Below are 24,671 nucleotides of genomic sequence, written 5' to 3' on the forward strand. Positions count from 1 at the left end.
AAACAAACAAAAACAAAACAAAAAAGGCATACAAATCTGTAGAGTTAAGTAAATGATAAATCGGGTCATTAAGCTATAAATACATAAAATAAGCTTAAATTAAAATTCCGCTGTTCATAAGTGAAAAGATATAGCCAGATGTCTATTTTATTCCAGAGTATAAAATAGAATATAAAATAAAATAAAAAAAACAACTCGTGTAAAATGCCTGTATCACAAAAAATCGTTCATTTCCAGAGAAAAAGAGAATGGTCCAGTTATCGATCATTGAACAGTTTGAATTCTTGACATGTTGCTCAACGGTAGGTGGTGGTAATGCTTCGGTTTTTCACTGTTGCTAAGAAACGTACAAAAGAAGAAGAAGAAGCACCCAATCACCAGCAGCGAAACACACATGAGGAAGCGTCTGACTCGGGCGTCTAAGCTGGGATTCCCTTTGCACTTTGAGCAGCGGCTGTTTAATTAATAAAGAAGTTAGAAGTCCAGGTGTTAGTGTCACCACAGAGTAGAGACAGAGGAGGGACCGGTGCGGGAATGTCTTTCAGAGGAGAAGCCATGTGTAAGGCCGTGGAAGTCCCGCTGTTCTGGCTGGGTGCTCTAACCGCGGCCTGGCTGTCCGTGTGCTCCGTGTACCGGCTACTGTCCGGCTTCAAGGTGTGGGTGCTGGGCAACGGAAGACTGATCTCCCCCAACAAACTGGGAAAGTGGGCAGGTGAGAGTCTAGAAGGCTGGAAACACTAATGTCAAGTAATATCGCAGTTAAAACTGATCTTAAGCATGCAGAAATAAAGTGACAGTGAGTTTTTTTGATAAGGTTTTGGTGAAGTGAGAATTGTAACAAGGGACGTTAAATGATAACAGCAAATCTTGTATATTGTTGTACTAGCAACCCAACATGTATTATTTTGACATAAGATATACCTACATCTGTCTGACTGGTCTATATTTTATTATACTTCTCTTGTTAATTGGATTACAGCGAGAGTAGAAATTTGTCATCATAACCTATCAGTTGGAAAGAGAAGCTCAGACTTTTGATCGCCATGTCCAATAACTGACCCTATTTATTGAAAACTAAGTAAGACAGTTTGTCTTCTGAAACCTAAAACAGCATGTAATTTGGTTAAATTGCTATTTTAGATAGTGTGGTGAAATTGCAGAGTTTCTCTTGGGCTTTTTCAGAGCCACTGTAATACAGACTTCTATGAAGATCCTTCCTGCCAACAGCCATAAGCATCAACACATTTTTATTTTTATCCAAATCTGGGGAAACATTTTATCCCATCTCTGACCAATAAATATATTATTTTCATTTTGATCTGCAACATCCATTCCTGAAGACTTAAAAAATCTTGTTGCAAATGTCTGCATACCTACATGCCCTTTTTTCCCATTTCGGTACTGACTTAAGGAACAGATGGTCTTTAGAGTGAAGACACTATCTCACTAGATTGTGCTTTGTACTTAGAATGGCCTTGCAAATGAGAAAATAGCTGGTCCAGTATCAGGACAATGTGCACTATTCAACTGTCACTAGTTGAGTTGTTTTCTTTGTTCCCACCTACAATGTATCCAGTCTGTTTGAACAATGTATAGAATTGCAATGATAATGTGCTGAATCAAGTTTGCAAATAGGAAGGTAAAAAAAAAGAAGCCAAATCTGATCTTTATACATTTATCACAATCTTATTGTCCATACTCTTAAAATGCTGTTGGTCTGCATAACTAATCGTAGCTACAAAATATGTGTATACCGAAGTTTTATCTGATAAAATTAACATAGTAGTTTGTGACACTGCCATGCAGCCGTTTTTCTAACATATTTGAATAATCCACATCTGCTGAATCTATATTTATCTTCCCATTTTGCAGCAGCACACACACATCTCTTGACCTATCTTGTATGCCCTAGCAGTAAATGTGTGTGACTTCCTTCTGGTAGGTTGAACACGATGGAATGATCAGACAGTTTGGTTGTAAACTGTAGTAACTCTTGTGACTGGATTATGGTTCGAGTGGATTATCAAATCAGATTGAATACTGTCCATCTTTCCATGTTGCTTACTCATCAAACCTTGACATTTGAACAGGCTACCTGATGTTACTTCATACGCGTAACCCTAGAGCTCGAAGTCCACATTTCAACACAGATGCTGTAAAACTGCGTGTGTGTGTGTGTGTGTGTGTGTTAGAAATGGGCATACCATATGGGAACTCTTAACAGTTAAAAGTAATCTGTTTTGGGCTATTGATCTTGGTGATTTAGATTGTAAAGAAATTGGGCAGATTGGTTTAGTAGAAAATGTTCAGAATGCCTTTCAACATGCACAGTGACATCAGTCTGCCAGAGAGAGGAAAATGTTTGGAAGTGAAGTTGGGAACTGAAGTTGCTTTTGATCTTTTTTTTGTGTGTGTGTGTGGCTATAAATGGAAAATCATCAGAGGGAGAAGGGAGTTTATTTTTGGATCACTCATGCAAAATGATTTAGAATATGCAGTGAGGCAAAAGGAGCCTGTTGGCCTCCACTGCTACTTTCATTCACAAACTTTGTCTCAGTGAAGTGGACTTGATTGGGAGGACAGCCTGATTATATAACAATTCCAGAGTCATTCATAAATGAGGCACACATGAGACGCAGAATCCTCAACATTCTGGTTCAGTGGTTCCCACAGTTCAAAAGACTGTGTGTGTAAGAGATGTTGAGCAAAAGAAGGGAGCATCTATGAAAATATAATTGAGCCCTTGTAGCTGCATACTAATGAAATCCACTAGCGAAGACCTCAGAATTATTAGTGGTATAGATGCCAGAAAAAATATAATAATGCTTCAATATTTTAAAGCACATTATCACATTATAAATTTTACTCATTTTATTTAGCTTATCTTTGGAATCCATTTAACACAACTGCTTACAGACTGTATTAGCACAGAGTGAGTTAGATATTTTAATGACCATCTTTTCATCCACCGCTTGGGACAGGACCTGGTCCCTGACCCAGAGAAGCCACCCTACCCTTTGCAGCTCAGTTACTTAGTCTATGTTTTATTAATAGTGTGATAGTCTTCACATTTACCTTGCTGTCTGATGTGTGTGTGTAGCTTGAGATGTTGCTTGCTTTTTTCTTTGTAGTTTGAGCCCTGCATGGCCTGACCCTAGGGTTGAACATGCTAAATCATGTATATGGATGAAAATTATTGTTATAACAAAAACATACACGCCAAGATTTTTGTTTGTGAAGAAAACTTATAATAATAATAATAATTATAACATTTTATCCAATGTTTTGCATCAATTATACATTTATAATAATTTATTAATCCAGCTAACATTTTAATGCTGTGTTTTCTTGGCAACTTTAAATTTCTGGATTTTGTCTCTGTTGAGTGGAACTCTATGTCTCCCTCTGCTGGTTATTACCTGCAATACTTAATGAGTTGCTTTGTGAAATTGTTTGGATTGTTTTATTTTTTGTGATGTATTTACTTTTTTGTCACATTGAATAAGCGGTACATCCTGCTGTAGTATTATTTAATATATGAGACAATTTTAAATGTAAATTAGTGTGGAATATAAAGCAGATTTTTTTTTCCTGAGCTTACCTATGAAGCAAACCTCTTGTCAACATATTTGTATATTGGAAAATCAGTTTGAACTATTTTTACTATTAAATTAGTGAGGCAGTAAGCAGCTATGTTCTATTATTCTGACATGTGATTGACTTAGTTAAACATTTGCTGGTCTCAGATTATTTTCAGTGATGATTACTTCTGCATATACAAGACCTAAAATGACTGATGTTGGTGGAGACCTGAGAAATGAGTGGTTGTGTTGATAACAGGGGTTCATATGCACATAGTAGCAGTATCATTTAGGACACTTATCCAGTCTGACCTAGTTTTACAGAAGACAACAGCAGCTCTAAAAATAGATCCTTATTTATTTGAGTGAAGGGAACATGCACTCAGCTGTAAAATCTTTCTTTTTATTCCTGTTCTGCCTGAAAAACTGTTTATTCTTAAAATGCCTAAAAATAAACCAGTCTATGTTTCCCTCATCATTTCGCCTACAGACTCTCCCGTACCCCCACCCTCCTCTCTCCCTGTGCTATTTTTAGTTGCCCCCAGGATCCCCCATGTTCGTGTTTGTCATTTTCTTTTCTCTTTTCCTCGGCCGCTCCTTTCTGTTTGGCTCTCCTGCAGCCCTAGAGGATGCCTGGCATCGCAGCATCATCTGCACTCAAGAGTATCACACAAAAGAGAGATGGGCTCAATAAAAAATATGAATAGAGGGAGAAATGGAATAAATAGTGTAAAATAAGAAGAATGTGTACTTTGAATAAGCTTAATTGTTATGGCAGGAATATTAGATTTTGTAAGTAGCATGGGTACCATTTTATGAAAACAAATTTGATGTATCAAACTTCTGTGCAAACAGTATTAAATCTAATATGATTTCAGACTTATTGGGCTGAAAACATTACAAAGGGTTTTGTCTATCGTGCTAGATGAGGCAGTGAAAACAATTTAGAAAATTTGGCTTAGGTAATTGATTATCCTGAAATAAATGGCGCATTTAAAAAGAAACATTGAATCCCTCCTGAGTGAATTTCCCCTGTCTGTCACGTTCCAACTACAAATGTCAATGTTTTTTGAGGGATTTTGTGTGGTTGAGAAATACTAAGTAATAAAAAATTGAAGTGGAAGAGAAAATGGTTCAGCTGAATTACTCTGATTAGCTAGCTTTCCTAAGTCAGCCAGAAACGTAAAGCAATCATCTCCTATATTAAATGTGTTAGTCCCAGTGACCGTTTCACTAACGGTTTTTGCCCATGTGCTTTCTGGGTAAAAATCAATCGAGTAACACGCGCTGCCGCCCCCCCCCGTCAACAATTTCCGGTAGCGCAGATGATAAACGTGTAACACTTTTTCTGTTACAAACTGACTGCGGCCCCCCACCAGAGAAGGGAAAAGTTATGTGGCCCTCACAGGAAAACGTTTGGGGACCACTGGTCTAGACCTTTGCATGTTTGCTGCTTTTAACTATTTTCTAATGAGCATCTTAGCCCTTCAGTTAATTCTAGAATACAATGTGGCACACACACAGATGTGTTTTATATAGTGTACATTTCAAATGAGGACATATCTTCCTTATGAGTCGGAGTGCTCAGACATTTGAGTAATATTGTAGCTCGGGAAAATCTATAAAATAATGGTTACTCAGAATGGATTTACTGAAATTACAGCATTTTATTTCAAAGGACTGAAGAATGCTGCTTAACATGTTCTTATTTCTTTCATGGCTCTTTTATTTCTAGCCTTTTAAATGGAGATTCAAAGAAAATGCGTCATCTGTCTGATCATTCGAATTGCATTCTCTGGTGGAAGTATCCACAGACAATGATGGCTGATTCTTAGAACCATTTCAGAAAGCCGTCGGTTACTTTTGGTGCTCACAGTCCTAGATTTACAGCTAGTTGTAGTTCAAAGAGGTAATTGAGGATCTTGACTCATAGTGAGATCTTAGATGAATATTGATTCGCCAGGGGTTACCAGCCCTGGTCCTTGAGATCTACTGTCGTAGGGGTTTTAGATGGATCTCTGCCCCCAAAACAATTGGAACAAATTATTTAATTATTTGTTGAGGCCTGTTGAGAGCCATTCATTTGATCAAAGTTTGTTGGGACAGGGTTGCATCTAAGGGTGTGTTCACACCAGGAGAAACATTTGGTTTGCTTGTTCGATCCAGACCAAAAACTGATTTTATTGATTTATTTTGTTTGCTGCGGTTTGCTTTCACATTGTGCTTCATTGCAAGCAGACTAAAATTTATAAACAAAGCCACACCTGTGACAATCATTGCTCTCATTTGACAGAAATGACGGGGTAGGGCCAAACATCTTTATAGTTTTTGATTTGTAAACTTAACATTTCAGAATTGCTGTAAACCTGTTAAGATGAAGCTTAACTGGTTAATCTTGCTGGCTTATTCTCCACAGGAAAGATTGCCAAGTGTCTGGCAATCTTCATTGTGAAATAACCGTCACTGTGAAGTAATGTGCTCAGTGGAGGGGAAAAAAAATCACTGATTTTACCTGCATATTTTTATTCCATACATTTATTACATTATGGCTAGAGATGGAGAGTATATGAAAAAATGTCAGTCTTTTGGGTGCAACTATCACCTTGTATAGTCAAAGCCTCATTAAAAAAAATACAAAAACATAAAACTAAAACTTACCCATCATCACGTAAACAAAGCCACACCTGTGACAATCATTGCTCTCATTTGACAGAAATGACGGGGTAGGGCCAAACATCTTTATAGTTTTTGATTTGTAAACTTAACATTTCAGAATTAAGCACTGCGCTTGCAGCTTGGTACTGCAAGCGCAGTGCTAAAGGGTGCACAAAAATGTAATATTTTGAAATTAAAAGGCAGCATTTATTTATGGCCTATTGGAACCAATAGTGGAACAAGTCACAGGGGATTTACAAATGGGGTTAAATTTTTAAGGCGATTTAACCCAAATTGCCTTGAAAAGTGTGTGTCTGCATAGTTGTTTCTCCCGGGTGTCTCTGTGGTCAACTAGCTGCCTGGTCAGGGTGTGTGCCCCACTTGTTGCCCGATGGCTGCTGAAGACTGACACCAGACCTCTCTGCAACCTTGCAAGCAGGGACGGATGGTTGACAAATTCTTGTTTTCACCATACCAATCCCCTTTGGGACATATTTGTTTGCTCATTTTTTAACTCTGTATAAATGTATATTGTCATTGCTAGGAGAGGCATTAGAAGCTGTCCTCCTTACTGCCCCTAACTTATAAAGTAGTATTTTTATAAGTGACTTTTCTCTCTTTCTAAGCCACAACTGGGTATTCATTTAAAAAAAAAATCCATTAATGTAAATGATAATGAATGAAGAAAAGTGGGTTCACCCACGGATAAGATAAGTTTTTCTCTTAAAGAGAGCTTTTTTTAGGTCATACCGGGACATATCGTAGCGCTTCCTGTCTCGATCCACGTTTTGTTATATTTAGCAAGGGATGTGTTGAATCGTTCTTTTTGAAAGCTGGGGACTGCTAAAAATAGTCTGCTGCTGCTGCTGTTGCTGCTGTTTGTGCCAGGCATTTTCAGGGCATCTGCTCGCTCTGCTGCTACCTATGACAGAGAGAACTTGCATTCTCTTTTCTCTGTCCTCATCTGTCACCTTAGCAGCTCTCCACATCTCTTTCTGCAGAACGTCAGTTTGAATTGATAGTCTCTTTAACCTTGAAGGTGTATTCGATGTTTTATTTTTTATTGTTTTTGTAAAGCTTCTTCATCGTTGCCGTCTTTGCACAGCATTTTCTAGATTCATAAGTTTCTGTAGGTGGCACTGTTAGTCTGTGTATTTGTGCTGCTTTCCTTTTTGGTGCCATCATTTTTGTTTGCTTTGTTGGTTCTGCATGTACCTTTTCTGTCTGTAAAGAAGCTTTCCTTTTTTATAACCGCTAACCCGAGAGCCAGATATTTCTGAAAGCTCTTGCTTCATTTGCTTCTGCCCTTTTTCTATTCAAACAATTTTCCACTTGGCCTTGCTGGGGCTTGGCCAGTCAGGGTTTATCTAATATCAAGTGTTCTTGATATAAGACTACACAGAGATCCACGGTTGTGTCTTAGAAATACTTTCACATCTCTTAATGCTTCTACTTCAGAATAGAGTACACGGGCTAGACATAACCTATTTGTGAGCTTAATATCATAGAGAATTGTTTTAAACAATAGTGTCTTTTGTTTCTGTGTTTATTTTTGCATTCGAATCACAGACTTAAATTCATTGAAATGTGTAGGATGGATAGAAGGATAATCACAAAGCACTTTGAAGTTTAAGGAAAATAATCAATGGTTTTCATAGATTTTTGCAAATCAAATCTGAAGTGTGGCCTGCATTTGCTTTCAGTCCCCTTTTACTCTTATCTTTTTATACTCTTTTTATAAAGAAAGTCCAGTGAGTAGTTTACTTGTGGGTCATGTAATCTCCATCTAAATGCACATGTTCTTTGAAGGCCTCAGGGAGCACTGGTAGGAAGAACTACATCATGGACATCCAGAACACAATCATGGATGTCTCCCAAACAGCTGGGTAATTCTTCACCTGAAAGTGGAAAGTGTGTGGTGGAAAACTAACACTGAGCATCACATTGAGCATATAATATTCACCTTGTTGGAAGGAACTAAACATAAGCTAATCCTGGAAGTTATCAGTTATATATGCCTACTTTCATATTTTTTCTCTTCTGTGCTTCTGTCACCCTGTGTGTTTAGCGCTTTGGGTAATGTCGTTGGTGTCCGCTGTGAACGCTGGCTGCCGTAAAACTCGGTTCAACTGATTGGATATTACATTAGGACGTTTCATAGCACTTAAAATATATTGGCCAACAATTGTTGCCCTAGTTGAAGGATCACCTTCCGGAGTCGGAGCCAAAATGTTTAAGATGGTTTAAGTTTAGATGGAAGCATTTTTGTCTTAGAACAGTCCAGTTGAAAGCCACACTAAAATCCAGTTAAGATTTTGTGATAAAACTGAAAACTGATATTCACAGGTTCTCTCCATATCTAAGGTTGAGCTATTTTGCAAAGCTGAAAGGGTGAATGTTTTCAGTCTGTAATTACAAAGATGGTTGAAACATTTCCCACAAGACTTGCAGCTGTAACTACAGCAGAATAATCTGTAAATTATTCCTTTACTATTAACTTGACTTGTCACTTAAAATTCTCTGGCTAAAATAGCGTCACTCTTTGAATATGTCTCCTGCCCCATACATGAAGCCATTGCAGAATTGGAGAACTCCTCTTGTGATAGGCTGCTGCATCTGAAAGGCACAAAAACAAACAGTTTTATTGTAGGTTTTGGTCCCAATAGGTTGGCATCTCTGCTGCTATTTGCACAGTTTTCTTGCAAATACTATAGTTACTTTGTATAAATATACAGAGCACAGTATACAAAGAGCAGTGAGCAGTGTCTGACACCACTGACCTAACTTATTGTTATTCTTATAACTGCATCAGAACAACTTCTGCACACAAGATCCAACATTTGTCTGATAGTCGCCCCAGACAAGTCAGACAAGTTTGACAGTCGCATAATGTTACAGTAGCAGATAAGTACGATTATTTGGTTCTACAAACTACTTCAACTACTCACAGTTGAGCGTGTGAACGATCTAAACAGCCATACCATTGCTTCTCCTTTTCAGTGCAAGTATACCAATTTAATGGGAGGAATGCTAATACTACTTGTTTGTCCTTTTTTGTCCAACTTCCAGTTGTAACAGGAGCCACAGATGGGATTGGGAAAGCATATGCAGAGGAGGTAGGATGGCATGGATAATGTTTCACATTCAGAGGTTGCATTAAGGAAGTTTTGTATCTCATAATGCTAGTTTTTCAAGCTTGTTCATATATGTAGTGTATGGTTTTAGTTATGTGGTTCTTCAATGAATCCGTCTTAAAATGAATCTTTCTCTGGTTCTGTTTACATGTTTTTACATGTGAATGAAAACTCAAATTAATGATGCAACATTTTTTTTCACTCTTGTTTTGTTGTCTCTTATTTTGTGTGATTACAGCAGCATGATTTGTTTGTTTTCTCGTAGACTTGATTATTTTTTTTCCTTTGCTTCTAAACAGCTTGCCCGCAGAGGCTTTGCCATCGTTCTGATTAGTCGCTCTCAGGAGAAACTTGATGATGTATCCAAGGCAATCGGTAAGATATGTGCTCTCTTATTTTTTGACATCTTTGATTTTTTTTTTGTTTTTGTTTCTCCTTCTAACATGGCACATCATAGTAAAATATTAAGGATGACAGAGTATTAGTGTTTTTAAGCAATTATTCAAACAAGTCTTGCATTTCTTTGTCAAGGGAAATCAATATTGCTTGTCTTCCTAAGAAAAAGACTAATACAGGTGATCCATTAAGACAAAGAGCTGCTGGACAAGGGCTTAGCCATCAAGATCCTTGCTGCATATCCTCATTCATCCTCAGCCTGAAGTGTTTTATCACCCAAAGGGCCTAATTGACAAGTGACGAAATGATATAGCACTGAATTGAGTGTTTTGCACGTGATCCTTTCAGTACTGTAGAGATGCAGCAGGGGTTTTATTTTGGAGGAGTAAAGCCTCCTGCTGGAGCCAAGTGTGAATCCATGCAATTGGATAAAAGGGATCCTTTCAGTGATGAACATATTGGATAAATATTTAAATTAACCCTTTTGCTGTCTCTAATATCCCTATTTACTAAGCTCAAATGCATGATTGTGTCCCCAGCAAGCAAATGTGGCGTGGAGACCAAAACGATTGCAGCAGACTTCAGTGGTATAGATATTTATGCAAAGATTGAAGAGGGCCTTGCGGGACTGGAGATTGGCATGCTGGGTAAGTCTGGTGCACCGTTCACCTAGGGTTTAGGATTTTATTTGAATATAAGAAGAGCATTTCTTTCTAAAATGCTCTTTATTTATTTCATCTGTGTTAATGCAAGTATTGCATATGTGGGTGCATCTCAATAAGTTCAATTGTTTTTGAAAAGATCATTTTGTTTCAGAAATTCAGTTTAAAATGTGAAAGTCATTGAATAGTGATGTATTTCAAACATTTGTTTCTGTTAATTTTTCAAACTAAAATTAATTTTTTTAGAATATTTCAGAATATTTATGACATTCAAGTTAAGTTACGTCAAGTTATAACACTAGACCCTGTAATGCTGTAACTCATCCAAAAGGAGCCCCAACTATGTATTGAGTGCTTATACAGTAAAAGACTGCACATTACAAAACAATTAAATGCAATAATGCTGATAAAGGTCTTGATGCTGAATTTACTTGTGATTAATAAATAATTTAGAAATGGTGTTTATCTGTCTTCTGAGGGTCTATAATAAAAATAGTCCTCATATAAAGATTGGAAAATTATTTCCATCTTATTCCAGGCATCACATTCTTTTAACTGGCATCTGTCTGTAGCTGCTGTTTCTTAATGACCTTTTACTTGAACAACTCAAATCAAATGAATCATTAAATATCTAACTGGCACAGAGAGCCTGATTAGATGGAACTTAAATAATGGAATTAGCTAATATTTACTGCAGTTAAAGCAATTATTTGCAAAAATCTATATTGCATACAATTTGTGAGAATGAATTTGAAATATATTTTGCAGCATTTTACTGTGCACTATACTTTTTTAAAATGTATTTTTTGTTCTTGAATAATGTTCTGAGTTGTTTCTCAATCTGTTAAATGCATAAACATAAAATATTAAAATATAGCCTTATGTGCATCTGATTTAACAACCCTTTGCTGCCCCCAAAAGACAAGAAAATGAATAGCACTTTTTTTCCACATTTTTATTTATACAGTTGAGTCTTTTTCTGGTCTAAAGTCAGTAGTTTTCAGTGTATTTTCAGGCTCTGTCACTTAAAAATTTTTTTAAAAAAATCTGCTTTTATTTTGTAGTAAACAATGTGGGCACATCCTACTCCTACCCTGAGTTCTTCCTCAACGTTCCCAACCTGGACACGGTAAGTTGTCTTTCGTTTGACAACTATCTAATTGAAGTTCAGACTTTGCTCAGATCACTTATGTTGAATTTAAATTGAATTAAAAACTGCCTAAAAGTCATCTCTCATAATTTCATAAATCAGTTGGGTTTGAAAGAAATGGACTGGTGTTGTATGACCATGAAAATGTATAAAAACTTAAACTCAGAAAATAATTCCTCAAGATGATTAACTGGTCTTGTTCTTATTTCAGTTCATCGACACAATGATCAACATTAACATAACATCAGTGTGCCAGGTAAGTATGAATAAGTTTTTAATCACAGTAACTAAAAATAAGGAAAACATTTTTAAATACCAGCCTGAAAAGAAACCAACCATGTATACTGAAATCATGGTTGCGTAAGTTTCTCTGCCTACCATTTGATATTGAGATAATGCACTTTTAGCTGTAATTACAGCCTTGACTCTGTTGATGGATTGGTAGTTCTGCTATTGAACTGACAGTCCAGCATGTTTCTAAAAAATAATAATAATAAAAAAAAAAAACTTGGGTTGCAAAAAATTAGGTGGAATAAAACTAGAGTTTGATGAATGTTGTCATATGCAAGCTTGTTTGGAAACCTGTAGCAGATATTAAGTTAAATGTCTAGCTCAGTCCCAGTCTGCATCCAATAAAACTTTATAAAGTTTGAATTATGCTCATATCATTAGTTTTCCCCTGTGGTATCTGAACCACCTCTGAGTAATTACGTTTGTCTTAAGTGGATTCAGATTGCCGGGATTTTTTTCTGATGTGTGTATTGCCAGTTAGTCACACACAGAAGAGAACACTCTTTCACGCACACACAAAAACATGGGAAACGGTGACATAAAACACAGTAAGTCACTTCCGTCCCTGTTATCCGCATATAGCAGCTCCCAGAGAAGCAGCTAAAGTCCACCCACTCTTTTAACACTTAATTTAGGTCATTCAATATTTCTCCAAATGGCTCCCTGTGCTATCATTAACATTTCCTCCCTCTCTTTGTGTTACCTCTCTGACCACTTCTTCACACACTTCCCACACAGGTGTATGTTTGCAGGCACACATCCACAGACAAACAATAAGCATTCTTTATCTGTAATTTCTGTACAGCGTCTCTCTGGCATCTCTTTTTAATTGCTTTTCCCTCCCCCCGTAGATGACTCGTCTTGTTTTACCTCAAATGGTAGAAAGGTGAGTTTTCTTTGCTTTTTTTTTCCCATACAAAAATGGCACCTATGTTGAAAAACATTTTTACACTTATTTACTTTTTCCACACAATACAGATTTATTCTAAAACAGATTTTATTGAAATAAATCTTGACTAAGTAGCCTATTATGAAAAACTGGAAAGACCTACAATAAAGTTAGTTGACTTTAACATGATTTGAAATAAAACACACTTGTCTGTAGAAGGTCACCCTGTTGACAGCATCGGTATATCAAAGGTATGACCTGTAGACCTCAGAGACTGGATTGTGTCAAGGCACAAATATGGTGAGACAGAACTACTTTGACAGCATTGAACTCCCTTGAAAAACACAGTTCAGAAAGGGAATAAGCTTAAAACCAGCTGGACCCTATTTAGATCTGACCAGTTAACAAAACTGAATAAATGGGGAATACGGACCTGAGAGGTGACCAAGGACTCAATGGTCTCCAAGGCAGACGTGCACTATTCTTCTCTGAAGATGGAATGACCCAGAACTTCAGCCATTCACTACTCACTCCATCAGTTTGACATATTATGGTAAATTGATGTCAAATGTATTTAAATAGCATATTAGAAACGTAATTTGACCAAATTGCTTAACAATTACACCAACAGTAACAAAAATGGCAAATCGAATAGACGGTAATAAAATAAAACAAGACTTCCGATGTCTATAAACCATTCAGCATCTCATTCAGAGAAAGAGACGTTTTTAGCTGACATGGCAAATTCTCAATCACTACTTAATTTTAAGTTTGATTGTAGAACATCAAGAAAAAACTGGCTGACTGACTGAAGTGCTGTCAAATATGAGTGTGTGTTAAGGAGATAATGTAGACAAGATGAGGCTAGCCCAAATATGGCCACTAAACGGCACTTTGCAGCAAAGTTGAATTTTGCCAAAAAGCGCCTTAGATTTTCAGACCCAAAGGAAAAAAAGTCTTTGGCCTGATGAAACAAAAAGTATTTCCTTTGGCCTGAACACTGAAAAATAAAAGAAAACACTGCTGTTAAGCGTTTACAAATTATGTTGTAAAGATGTGTTTAAGCAAAGAAAGTGGGTGCACAAGGATACAATGACGGTAGGAAAAAATATGGAGAGATCCTTTGAGACCGCCCCCCACAGAGTGCTCTGGAACTCTACGTCTTCCAGCACAATGACTCAAAGCAGTCACCAGGAGAAAGGGGTGGCTCTAGGAACAGTTTGTGAATGTCCTTGAGTGGCCCAGCAAGAGCCTGGACTGAAATCCAATTGAACATCTCTGGAAAAGTTTGTTTGCTAATACTGCAGGCACACATCCACACACAAACAATAAGCATTCTTTATCTGTAATTTCTGTACAGCGTCTCTCTGGCATCTCTTTTTCCGACCTTGCTAAGCCGACCTTGCTAAGCATAAGGTCGGCTTATGCTTAGCAAGGTCCGACCTTGCTAAGCATAAGATTTGCAGAGACGAATTGGAGAAATACCTTAAAATATGTGTACCAAGTTTGTAGAGCTGTTTCCATGGAGACTTGATTGCTACCAGAAATGCTTCAGCAAAATATTGAATATTATGAAACTCTGGATTAACAAGCTTTTTGCTAAATAAAAAAATACTTATTATTCAAATAAATGTCTTTTACCTTGAGAGGTAATATGTGTAGGTCAATAACCAAATCTATTTTAGAAAACATATTGAAAGGATTAAAGTACTGTTTACTCATGTTTATTCAGTAATTGAGTATGTGGATGTATGATGAAGGCACATAATGAAATGTGGAAGGAAAATGTGATTGGATTCTTTTTTGACCACTTCTGGAGCTGTGCCCAAACTTAAATCAGACCCCAGTAAAATTCTTCCTCTGACAATTTAAGGATTTTTGAGAAATTTGTTTGCAAAATCTACAACTCGGTGAAAAAGTATTTCCTCCATTAGAAATTTCTTTGAGTTTTTTTTTTTTTGTTGCATGTTTCTTTTTAGCATGTGTAATAGTTGGCAATGAGTTTTTAAATATTCCTGTTGAGGAATTTTGGTGCATCTTTTATCGCAGTGCTTTTAAGTCTGCACAACAGATGGTTCTTGACCATAAAAGGTTTGTTTTGGGGTCATTCTGCAGGATTCTCCTTCAGAACATTTTTTTGGTAGAAAGCCAAAGTCGTGGACCATTAATAATTGCAAGCTGTCTCAGGAGTTGAAGAACCAGATATTTTCCGGATAATCATACCGCATTGTTTTACTGTTAATATAAGACGGGTTTTTGTCTGAGATGTTATTGGTGTTATGCCAAATATCACACCCTTCTAACGACCGGGTTGTTTTGGAAGATCTTTGTTCTGGAATACATGACATCCATATTTAAAATCCAACTAAAAATTAACTAATCTGACGCAGTTTGCCCAAAACAATTTGGCATTTGCCAAATGTGGCATCAGCTGAATGCCAGTGGCACTGGGGTAAGCTCTCAATCAGCCAAAAGGGGGAGACAGTGTTGCTTTTTCTGTTACAAGCTGGAAGATGCCGTTGCCACAATACAGAAGTATTTTAAAAGAAATTATTTGAAAATCTATAGAAAATATGTATTTTTTATATCAAAATTTCCTATATTATTTAACACCAAAAACTTTAAAATTTCCTAATATGTTTTGCAACATCTGACTTTATCTATATGTATGCATGTGCTTTCATATAGATTTATGTATGGTATTCTTATGTTGTCACTGTGCTAAGGATTTATGTCTTGCTGAATATTTTCCTTGCAATAAAGTTTATTTTCAGAAGGGAAAAAAAAATCAGGATGAAGGTACCAAGAGCTGAAGCAAAAATGTCATCAGATTGTAAACATTTAAGTATTGATGTTGCTGTATCTTTGATCTTATCATTATCCACCAGCTCTACTTTGATGTACTACGAGTGGAGTTTTGGCTCAGCATGCGAGTACATGTGCTACCATATTCTTTTATCTTGCTGGGATTGATTTCAGGCTGAAGTGTCTGCTGCCCCCCACCTACCAGCCTTTTTCCCCTTCTTTCTGGTGTAAAAGAACATTTTTTTTGTCTCTGTATGTGGTTCCTAGGAAAAAGGGAGCCATCCTAAACATCTCATCTGCCAGTGGGATGTACCCTGTTCCTCTCCTCACCGTCTATTCTGCCTCCAAGGTAATTGTGGTACACGGTGTATGACCTTCGCATCAAATGTTACTTGAAGGAATACCTGTAGGCACATCTCGGCTTCATAAACAGTTTGTTAACATGCACTGTAGCCTTCGAGGAGAAGAATGCTGTCTTGTTCTCATTTTACAAATTATTGTTTTATTGACAAACATTGCCTCAGGCAAAACCTAATCGATATGTGTAGGAATAGAGCAGCATTAATGTCTATTAGTGTTATGTTCTCTTTGGTAGCTGGAAAATGGTCTGTCCCTCGCTGTTACACTTAAGTTCATTGGCATCTTTTTTTTTTTTATATACTGAATCCCATTATTCACACTTTGAATATGCATCTAAACAGTCACTGCAGTGGAAACTTGAGACACTGCTACAAGAATGTGGACAAGTTGCTATATGAAGATTTCCTGATTTCTTTCTTTCTCCCTTCTATCCTTTTCCTTCCTTATGTCCTTTACTTCTTCCTTCCTTGTATCCTTAATGTCTTCCTTTTCCTCTTTCCTTTTTTATCTTGCATTCCTTTTTTGTTCTTTTTTTTTCTTTCTTCCCTTTTACCATTCTTGCTCTTTCTCATCATTCCTTCCATTCTTTACTGCTTTTTCCTTCCTTCTCTCCATTTTTTTACCTCCCTTTCTTCCATTTTATTTGTCCTTTCTTTTTGTCCTTTCTTCCCTCCCTCGTGTTTCTTTTTCTTGGATTTTTTAAAATGTATATTTTACGTTGAGTGCAAAGGCTTAAGTAATCAACTTTTGAGTTTGAAAAGGTCTGGAGTTTTTAATTTAAAACTTTGTAAGAATCCTGCCGATAGACCTTTTTTAATTTTTTTTTCCTTAATAGAATGGTGAGAACTTGGTTAAAAGGAATATTAATCACATGCTTTTGCTTCAAACAGGCATTTGTGGACTTCTTCTCCAGAGGACTGCAAGCTGAATACAAGAGCAAAGGGATCATCATTCAGGTAATTAATGGACTAATCTAATCTAAGGGTTCCTGCACTGTTATCAAGTGCTGCTGATTAATAACTAAAGTTTGGGGAGGGGTAACAGGAAATTAAGCAAAGATAATGAGGCTATTTGAATTGATGATTTTTTTTTTATCAATTTCTCTGTTTTTAGAGTGTTTTGCCGTTTTTTGTTGCCACCAAACTGAGTAAAATCCGTCGCCCTACCCTGGACAGGCCTAGTCCAGCACGCTACGTTGCAGCTGAGCTCAACACAGTGGGTCTGCAGACTCAGACCAATGGATACCTGCCGCATGCGATTATGGTATGTCATAAAATGAACCAGAAACACAGTGGGTACAGTCTGAAACATTTCTAAAAGCACTCAGACTTTAATTGCTTAGATCCCAACATCTTATAAAGAAAGAGTATGAGACAGGAAAGGAAAAGTAACATCAAGGCCACTAACTTATTATTTCACAGTGAGTACACTTTGTATCTTATGTCAAGTCAGTCTAAATGCCAGGCAAGGTGTAACTGTAACAAGCTCTAAATGCACTTCATAGCTGCAGCCTTCCTTTCATGCACATTTGAGGCACGGAAAAGAGAAGAGGGATCTTCAGTTGGCATCACAACCTGATATTTTACAGTTGCAAAAAATCAATCTATTGTTTCTTTGTTTTATGTCTACTACTTTCTAAAACAGAATAAAACCTTTAAGGAAATGCTTACTATTACCGTATTTTCCACACTATAAGGTGCACCTAAAAACCTTCAATTTCCTCAAAAGCTGACGGTGCGCCTTATAATCCGGTGCGCCTTATATATGGACCAATATTGAGCCACAACAGGTCTAGCAGCTACAGTAAGCAGCCGCCGACTTCATTTTCCCCCGTAGAAGAAGCAGCGCGCGGTGCATGCTGGGATAGTTGTCAGAAAGCTGGTTTGTTAATAAAGTGTGGCTGACCTATCTACCTACCGACCGTCTAGAATCAGGTCGTCTGTAGATCATTTAGCACCACGTTCTCCACAAACATGCTGTGCGCAAACGGAGAAGGGTGACCATCGTCCGGCCACGCCCCGGCCCAGACGCTGAAGGCTCTCCTCGCTGACCGGAGTTGGACTGTTTTGCTGACATTCCGTTTAGTGCAGCTCCATCTAGTGAATGCATAACGTAACTCCAGCCTCTACTGTAGCGTCCTTATAATGCAGTGCACCTTATATATGAAAAAAGTTTTAAAATAGGCCATTTTTTGACGGTGCGCCTTATAGTGTGGAAAATATGGTAAATCTCTAATATTTTAAGCTGCACACACAGCAGTCGCACACCTTGTTTTGTTGAGCTTAAATCTCTTTTTCAGGTAAAATTTAAATTTACAGAAAATATAAGCTGGAGAGCTGTTTTACTTGTATGTTGTATTGTTCCAATCAGAGAGTTTTGGCTCCCCCCACAATGCTGTGCTCCAAAAGTTTTGAGTTCCTCATTACCTCCTTACCAGGGCTGTATCCTCTTTTTACCCAGTTAAACATGACAAAAATGGATGGATGGCATTTGGGGTTCAAGTGTCCCTGGAAAACGACCCTGTATCCTGAAAAAGAAACCTGGTCAGCTGTATATATGTGCATGTTAATTAAGAACCATTTATTTAAGTGAACTGCTTACATCATTGCTGTTGTTTAGTAAATCGTTTCTTGGGAAACACATGGGGAGTCATTCCCTGCACCGTTTCATAACATTGAACTGAAAAATACTTGTTGGTATACAGACAGTTAGTCCAGATCTGAGCAGCTATTAGTATTTCAGTTCAAGTAAGTGAAGCAGAGAACAAGAACAGCTTATATTATTTAATGGATTATTTGAAATTGATGTTTCAGCCTAAATGTTTACTTGTTTACAGATTGTACTGTTTTCTGAATTGTGCTCAGAAACACGTAGACAACTTCAGCTCCATTAGGCCTCAGGATGACCTGAAGCATTCTTTTTATTGATCCATTTCTAAAAAAAAATCCACCACAGCTAAGAAACCCATCCCTTATTTTATCTCTAGTTTATCAGTTGTGTAGCCATAGCAAACAACTGCTGACATTTTTTGTACAAAATGGAGGAAAAAAAACATTTTATGTAGCTTGTTTATATAACCTTGTGGAGCAACTAAAACATATTTTGTGCAGGCTCGACGACTACGGAAGTTATGAAAGCATGCTTGTAGTACATAAGTTATCCATTTTTTAAAGGAATAAGCTTTCTTTCTCAGCGCTATAGAACTGGAACAGCATAATACATACGCAGCGTGGTGAAGGTATGCCATGGCAACTGTGTTAAAAGCTCATCAAGCTCCGGTTTGACTTTATACAAAAGAGCCTCCTACGAGCGCTCCTCTATTCACAAAGGTAATGTTGTTCCAACAGCTGCTCCTAGCATCTGTTTGGAAGTAAACATCCTCCAAAATAATGGAGTGGGATGCCTCACTACCTTTCAGCATTGTCTGCATCCTAATGACACCTTATCAGAAATGAGGCGGAAACTTCAGTCCTGGCCTGATTTTCCAGTCTGTGCCTTCATTCATCAGAGGTCACAAGCATATGTCAATGTCAGCGTGCTGCAGTGGACTATATGACCTAAATATCAACGATCATGTTTATTGATTATACATTTAGGTGACACTATTTATTTCAGCACACAGGTGGTCAATGAATTATGTTTGTCATAAAAAGGCTTTTATTAATCCTGCACAGTCGCTGGGTTTTGTGCAGATAGCATCAATTCAGCCCAGATCTTGTCTGCCCTCAGCCACAGTATTTCAGCGGTCCATAAGCAGCGGACAAGCGGAGCTGTTGTGTTTATCTGATAATCCCTCTCTGTTCAGCTGTGTCTCGGCTCTCTGCACGTTTTACAGTTTTAAGCCACAGTTCACCAGTATCCAATTTAGACTGCTGTAAAACTGCAATCTGCACCTTTCTGGGGATAAACAACATCTGTTCCGTTAACTGTGCCGCTGCTTATTTTTCTTTGGTTCTACAATTAGAATGACATAGTAATACGCTTAAAATAATAAAACTAAATGGATAAGTGAGTGGAGTGTGAAATTCCATGCTGTTCCTGCAGTTTTTGACCAACCAGTACAAGTAAATTGCCTTTGGTGCTTCTTGGTCACCTTTAACTGGGCTCAATCAGCTTCTCATTTACTGGGTTTGTAGTCTTTAACTACATAAAGTAAACCGCTTTTCTCCTTTTACTATATAGCCACATTAGGTTGAGTGATACGTAGATTTTCTAAAAGAGAGAAAACAACTGCAGCTCCAAAATATGATGAAACTTAATTACAGTTATTAAAAATAAGATAAAATTTTGTTGGAATTTCAAACTGCTCTTAAGCAATTTAAAGTCTTTTTTTTTTTTTTTTTTTTTTGCATCTTAAATGAAAACGGATCCAAAGAGACGTTTAATGGACTCTTTTTTTTTTTTGTCTGCCTCGCCAGCAAGTTCAATGTGATTATATGTGGTTGTGTTTTTTGTTTGCATAATCAGGCTAACACACAGATAGGCAGCTGTAATCACATGCCTTCTCTTCAGCTCTCTCCATGCTGGAAGAATGAGTTCATTATGTTTTCAGTTAGTCTGAGTAAAACTGCTGATTAGACCGCATAAACCTGCTCATCACTTAGGGAGAGGACTTAAACTCTAAACCAAATCATCTGGTTTTACTGGGAATCTCTTCTGCAAAACACTTTAAAGTTAAAATCGATTTCCATTGCAGGTGGAAGGTGTACATACTCATCGTGAACGTTGATGTCATTAATTTGTGGCTTTTTTTATGCATTTGAACCAATTTTCTCTTGGAGTGAAGTAGTGACAGATCAAATGCTTAAAATGGTTTTAAAATTGGAATTTAAAATTCCAACTCCCAGGCATTTAATTATGTTCCAGAAATGATTAAAAGGGTAGATGTTTGGGCCATTTCAGTAGCTTAATGTGAACCTTCATCATCCTTTCCAAAACCAGTTTTCATGCATGTCTGTGATCTGGACATTTATTTGAGGAGTTGAAGAACATGGAGGTTGCCCTTCTACAGTATTCCATCCACTTTTTTGATAATCCAATATCAGTGGAAGTGCATTGATATTTACCATAATTCTAACACCACCATGCTTCACAGTTGACTCATTTTTGTGGGATTTGTCCATTAATTTCTCCCAACAGATTTTTCTTTTCATCATTGTTCTGACTTTTCATGGATGGATAAATCTGGCTTCTCATATAGCATTTTTAAAATTCCTGGCCTCGACCCATTAGGGATTTGTGAGCTACGGCTGTCCCACAGAAACAAGATATTTAAGTTAACTTTTCAGATTTTGCCAGAGGCTCCTCCAGAATTACACCTGAAGCTTTTTGATGGCTGCAAAAAGCTCTATGGTTGAGTTGCTGAACATTAAGGCGCAGGTGCCAAAGTCCACTTTTTGAAATCTACTGTTTTCACCTTTTGGATACAATCCTGCTCCAACACAACTAAATTCATTCATTCAGCCTGTTTATGAATGAACTATTCATTTGATTCAATTAAAAAAAAACACTTAAATCTCAAATTAAATGTTGCTGGAATTCATATTACAAAGTTTCTTCACAGAGTTGTAGTAGGTGCTGATGGCTGTGAGCATAAAGGATCTCCTGTAGTGGTCAGTTTTACAGCAGCTCTGAAAAATCTTCTGACTGAAGGCACTCTTGTAGAAAAGTTTCATGACGGTGATTTTATGAAGAATCCTTTTTTGCACTATTATCTCCAGTGTTTCCACACAAGAGAACCAGCTTTCATCAGTTTCTTTATCCTAGTTAAGTCTGTGGTTCTGATTCTGCTACTCCAACATTGGGGTAGAAGTTTGGATCGGGAATATGATCCTGCAGAAAATCATACTTGTGAGCAGAAATCTTGGTTTTGAAACCTAGGAGGTCTATATAAATTACTAATATGCATCAGCAACATCCCAAATAGAATGACATTGAACTCCATGCCAGTAGAGGAATATGTAAACTTTCCACCTGTACTTCTCTTCCCATAGCTGCTAAAGTAGTCATTTGCATTCCTTCATAATGCACGGGCTCATAAATTCATCCGCTGACCCCATAAAGTGCCACCTTCTAGCTACAAAAACACTTGGATTGTGTCTTTTGCTTTTTAAAGTGGCATTAAGGAAAGCTTCAAATAGTCCCCAAATAAGGACATGAGTTTTGTGACCTCTGACTTTAACAAATGGCATGTAGTTCAGACATAATTGGAAAAGGGCATATACAATAAGATGGCACAATTGCTTGAATTTTTTCCCCTTGTACAAACACGCTTGCCACATTTGTTGCTCCTGTGGGTTGGAGATTAATAATGAATGCTAATCTGTTATTTGTAAATGCCACCAGATGACCATGTAATTTCCCTCTGTAGGGTTGGGTGACTACAGCTCTGCTTCCAGCCAAGATGCTCAACAGCTACGTGATGGGGATGGGTCTGTCCCAGCGCGCTCGTTACCTCAAGAAGCAGAAGCAGGGGTAGGGGGATCAGATGGACGGTGGGAGCCGCAGCAAGAGATGGAGGGGACCAGGTGCATTAATGTCATGTCCAACTGCCGTCATCATCAGGGACCAGGCAAAGAGAAAGTGACAGTTTCTGGGCAACATCTCAGTTTTCCTCCTGCAAGTGATAGATGATGTGAGCCAGTCTCTATGTGCTCAACCCCAACAGTTGTATAAAATAACCATTGGACTAATTTGTGCATTCAGTAAACGGCTTTAATTAAATATAGAAACTAAAACCAGACCATCTGTCTAAGAATCGTGATGAGAAATTAATCCTACAAGAGAAAGGAGGCTATGAAGTTGGAATTATCAGGGGCATGGTGTCTCTTGGCATCGTGCATGTATTTTATGGCTTCTGTTTGCTAAAACACTTGAAGTGTGACTTGCTTTAAAGGATGATTCATCAGTATTTACTCTTCATAGTTTTGTATTTTTCTTTATTTTTTTTTTAGTGTGTATTGTTCGCCACATTGGTTTAAACGCTTTCTGTTAAAGCACCAACTAAATCATTCCGAAGCTTTAGCTTTTGTTTTTGTGTAATTAATGTCTCAGTAATTTGTATTTATGACAGATACTGAAATAGTTGAACCAAACACTTTGATTAATTGCTGTTTGCATTTCTGACTACAACACATATATTGTTGTGTCGATCTACTTACAAATTTCCACAAATATATTTTGACCTGCTATGTTTTGAGTTATTGTGTGTCATGATGGCTGTTCGGCCAAACCATTGGTAGTTTCTTCAAGTATGTTTGATCAAGTTGGGTCTGTATACAATTTCAGATTTGTCATTTCAATTCTCTCATTCCAGCATAAACTTGTCTTTTTTTTTTTTACCCTGGATGATTGACTTAATGTTGAAACTTAGATTGCACTTGTTCTTCCTGCTATCAATAAATAAATATTCTTTTCAGATCAATTTGTCTTGTTTTTTAATGCATTAGTTTGACTTTACTTTTGTTTACATTTTACATTTTAAAGTCTGAGCTACTTTTGAAGTATGATTATTAAAATAATTAGAAATCACAGACAGTCAATCATGTTATTTGATTCATGTGAATTATCAGAATTCTGCTAGATTTAGGTGTATTAATACATCAAAAACCTTTATTGCAACTGTAGCATATAGATTTTACTATATGTACAGGGATACACAATAAGTACTGAATAAATCACATCTTTCCTAGTTTAAATATTTGAGTTGAGGCCATTATCAAATTCACACCAGATACTTGAAACAAGCAGCATATTCAAAAATATCTAAAACAAATTAGTCCACACATATTTGTAGTGAAGTCAGAAATAAGTACTGAAAATGTACAGAAATGCATAGAAAGCCAAGATCTGTGCTAAAATCAGTTGGTAATAAAACATTGATGCTACTACATGTACATCAATATCATCTAGTTTTAATATAAACTGCCTAAAAAATGTTCTCATCACCAAAGTGTTGAACAGTTACAAAGAGATCTTCACACAAATGTCTTGCTGTTGCAAAATGTGAATGACAATGACTGCTGCTGCATTTCTAAACTTCTGGATGTTCTAGCTCTGTCAGAGACAAACTGGAAGAGAAAAAATAAACATTTTCATCATAAACCAGCCACAGTTTACAAGAGTACAACTCTTACTCTTGTAAGAGTTGTACAAGAATCAAGAGATACTTGTAAAGAAGCGGGTGTCAGAAAGAGGTATAGTTTCCCCAATGAAAAACATCGTAATGGACTCAACCACAGTGCCTTCCGAATCTCTGCTCAAGACTCATTGCTAAAGATTGTTGAGGCTTTTTTAAAGTTTGCTGCAGAATATTCAAACAAGTAAGGGACATAGTGGAAGAATAGAGTTTGGTCACATGCCCCATGTTTGGATGAGGAATGCATATCAACCCAAAAACACCAGGCCAAAAGTTGAGCTTTCAGACTGCTTGACAGTTTTCCAGCTGACAGTTCTTTATGCTCTACACATGGAAAGTAACACGGAAAAGGTCATTACTAATGCGGCAAGCTGTTCAAAGTTGATCCATGAAAAGCAAAGTGGAAGAAAAGAAAACAGTAGAATAGGGGGAACAAACGAGAGATAATATATAAGTATAATTGTAAATTTTCTTTAGAGCAGAGATTCCCAAATCCAGGCCTTGAAGGTCAGTGTCTTGCAACTTTTAGATGAGCCCCTGAATCACACCTGAATCAGATAGCTGAATTACCTCGTCAGTATGCAGTCGAGTTCGCCAGATTCCTGCTAATG

The 24,671-nt window shown here is 37.2% G+C and overlaps 1 protein-coding gene across 1 annotated transcript; it reads left to right on the plus strand.

Annotated features, from left to right (window-relative positions):
* The first annotated feature begins 359 nt into the window (after positions 1-359).
* On the plus strand, positions 360-23,346 carry hsd17b12b (hydroxysteroid (17-beta) dehydrogenase 12b). The gene is made up of 11 exons (XM_008405692.2): positions 360-712; positions 9,306-9,352; positions 9,670-9,745; positions 10,306-10,413; positions 11,493-11,557; positions 11,790-11,834; positions 12,721-12,755; positions 15,831-15,912; positions 16,814-16,879; positions 17,037-17,186; positions 22,294-23,346. Exons 1-11 carry the CDS (start codon positions 535-537, stop codon positions 22,399-22,401), a joined length of 960 nt encoding a protein of 319 aa, XP_008403914.1. The 5' UTR covers positions 360-534; the 3' UTR covers positions 22,402-23,346.
* The last annotated feature ends 1,325 nt before the right edge of the window (positions 23,347-24,671 follow it).

The sequence above is a fragment of the Poecilia reticulata genome, chromosome 3 (assembly GCF_904066995.2).
Source record: "Poecilia reticulata chromosome 3, P_reticulata-male-v2, whole genome shotgun sequence".
NCBI classification, from domain to species: domain Eukaryota; kingdom Metazoa; phylum Chordata; class Actinopteri; order Cyprinodontiformes; family Poeciliidae; genus Poecilia; species Poecilia reticulata.

Coding starts and splice junctions, on each gene's coding strand:
- hsd17b12b (XM_008405692.2), top strand. CDS start 535: ATGTCTTTCAGAGGAGAAGCCATGTGTAAGGCCGTGGAAGTCCCGCTG. Junction 10,414..11,492: donor ACTGGAGATTGGCATGCTGG/GTAAGTCTGGTG, acceptor TTTATTTTGTAG/TAAACAATGTGGGCACATCC. Junction 15,913..16,813: donor CCGTCTATTCTGCCTCCAAG/GTAATTGTGGTA, acceptor TGCTTCAAACAG/GCATTTGTGGACTTCTTCTC.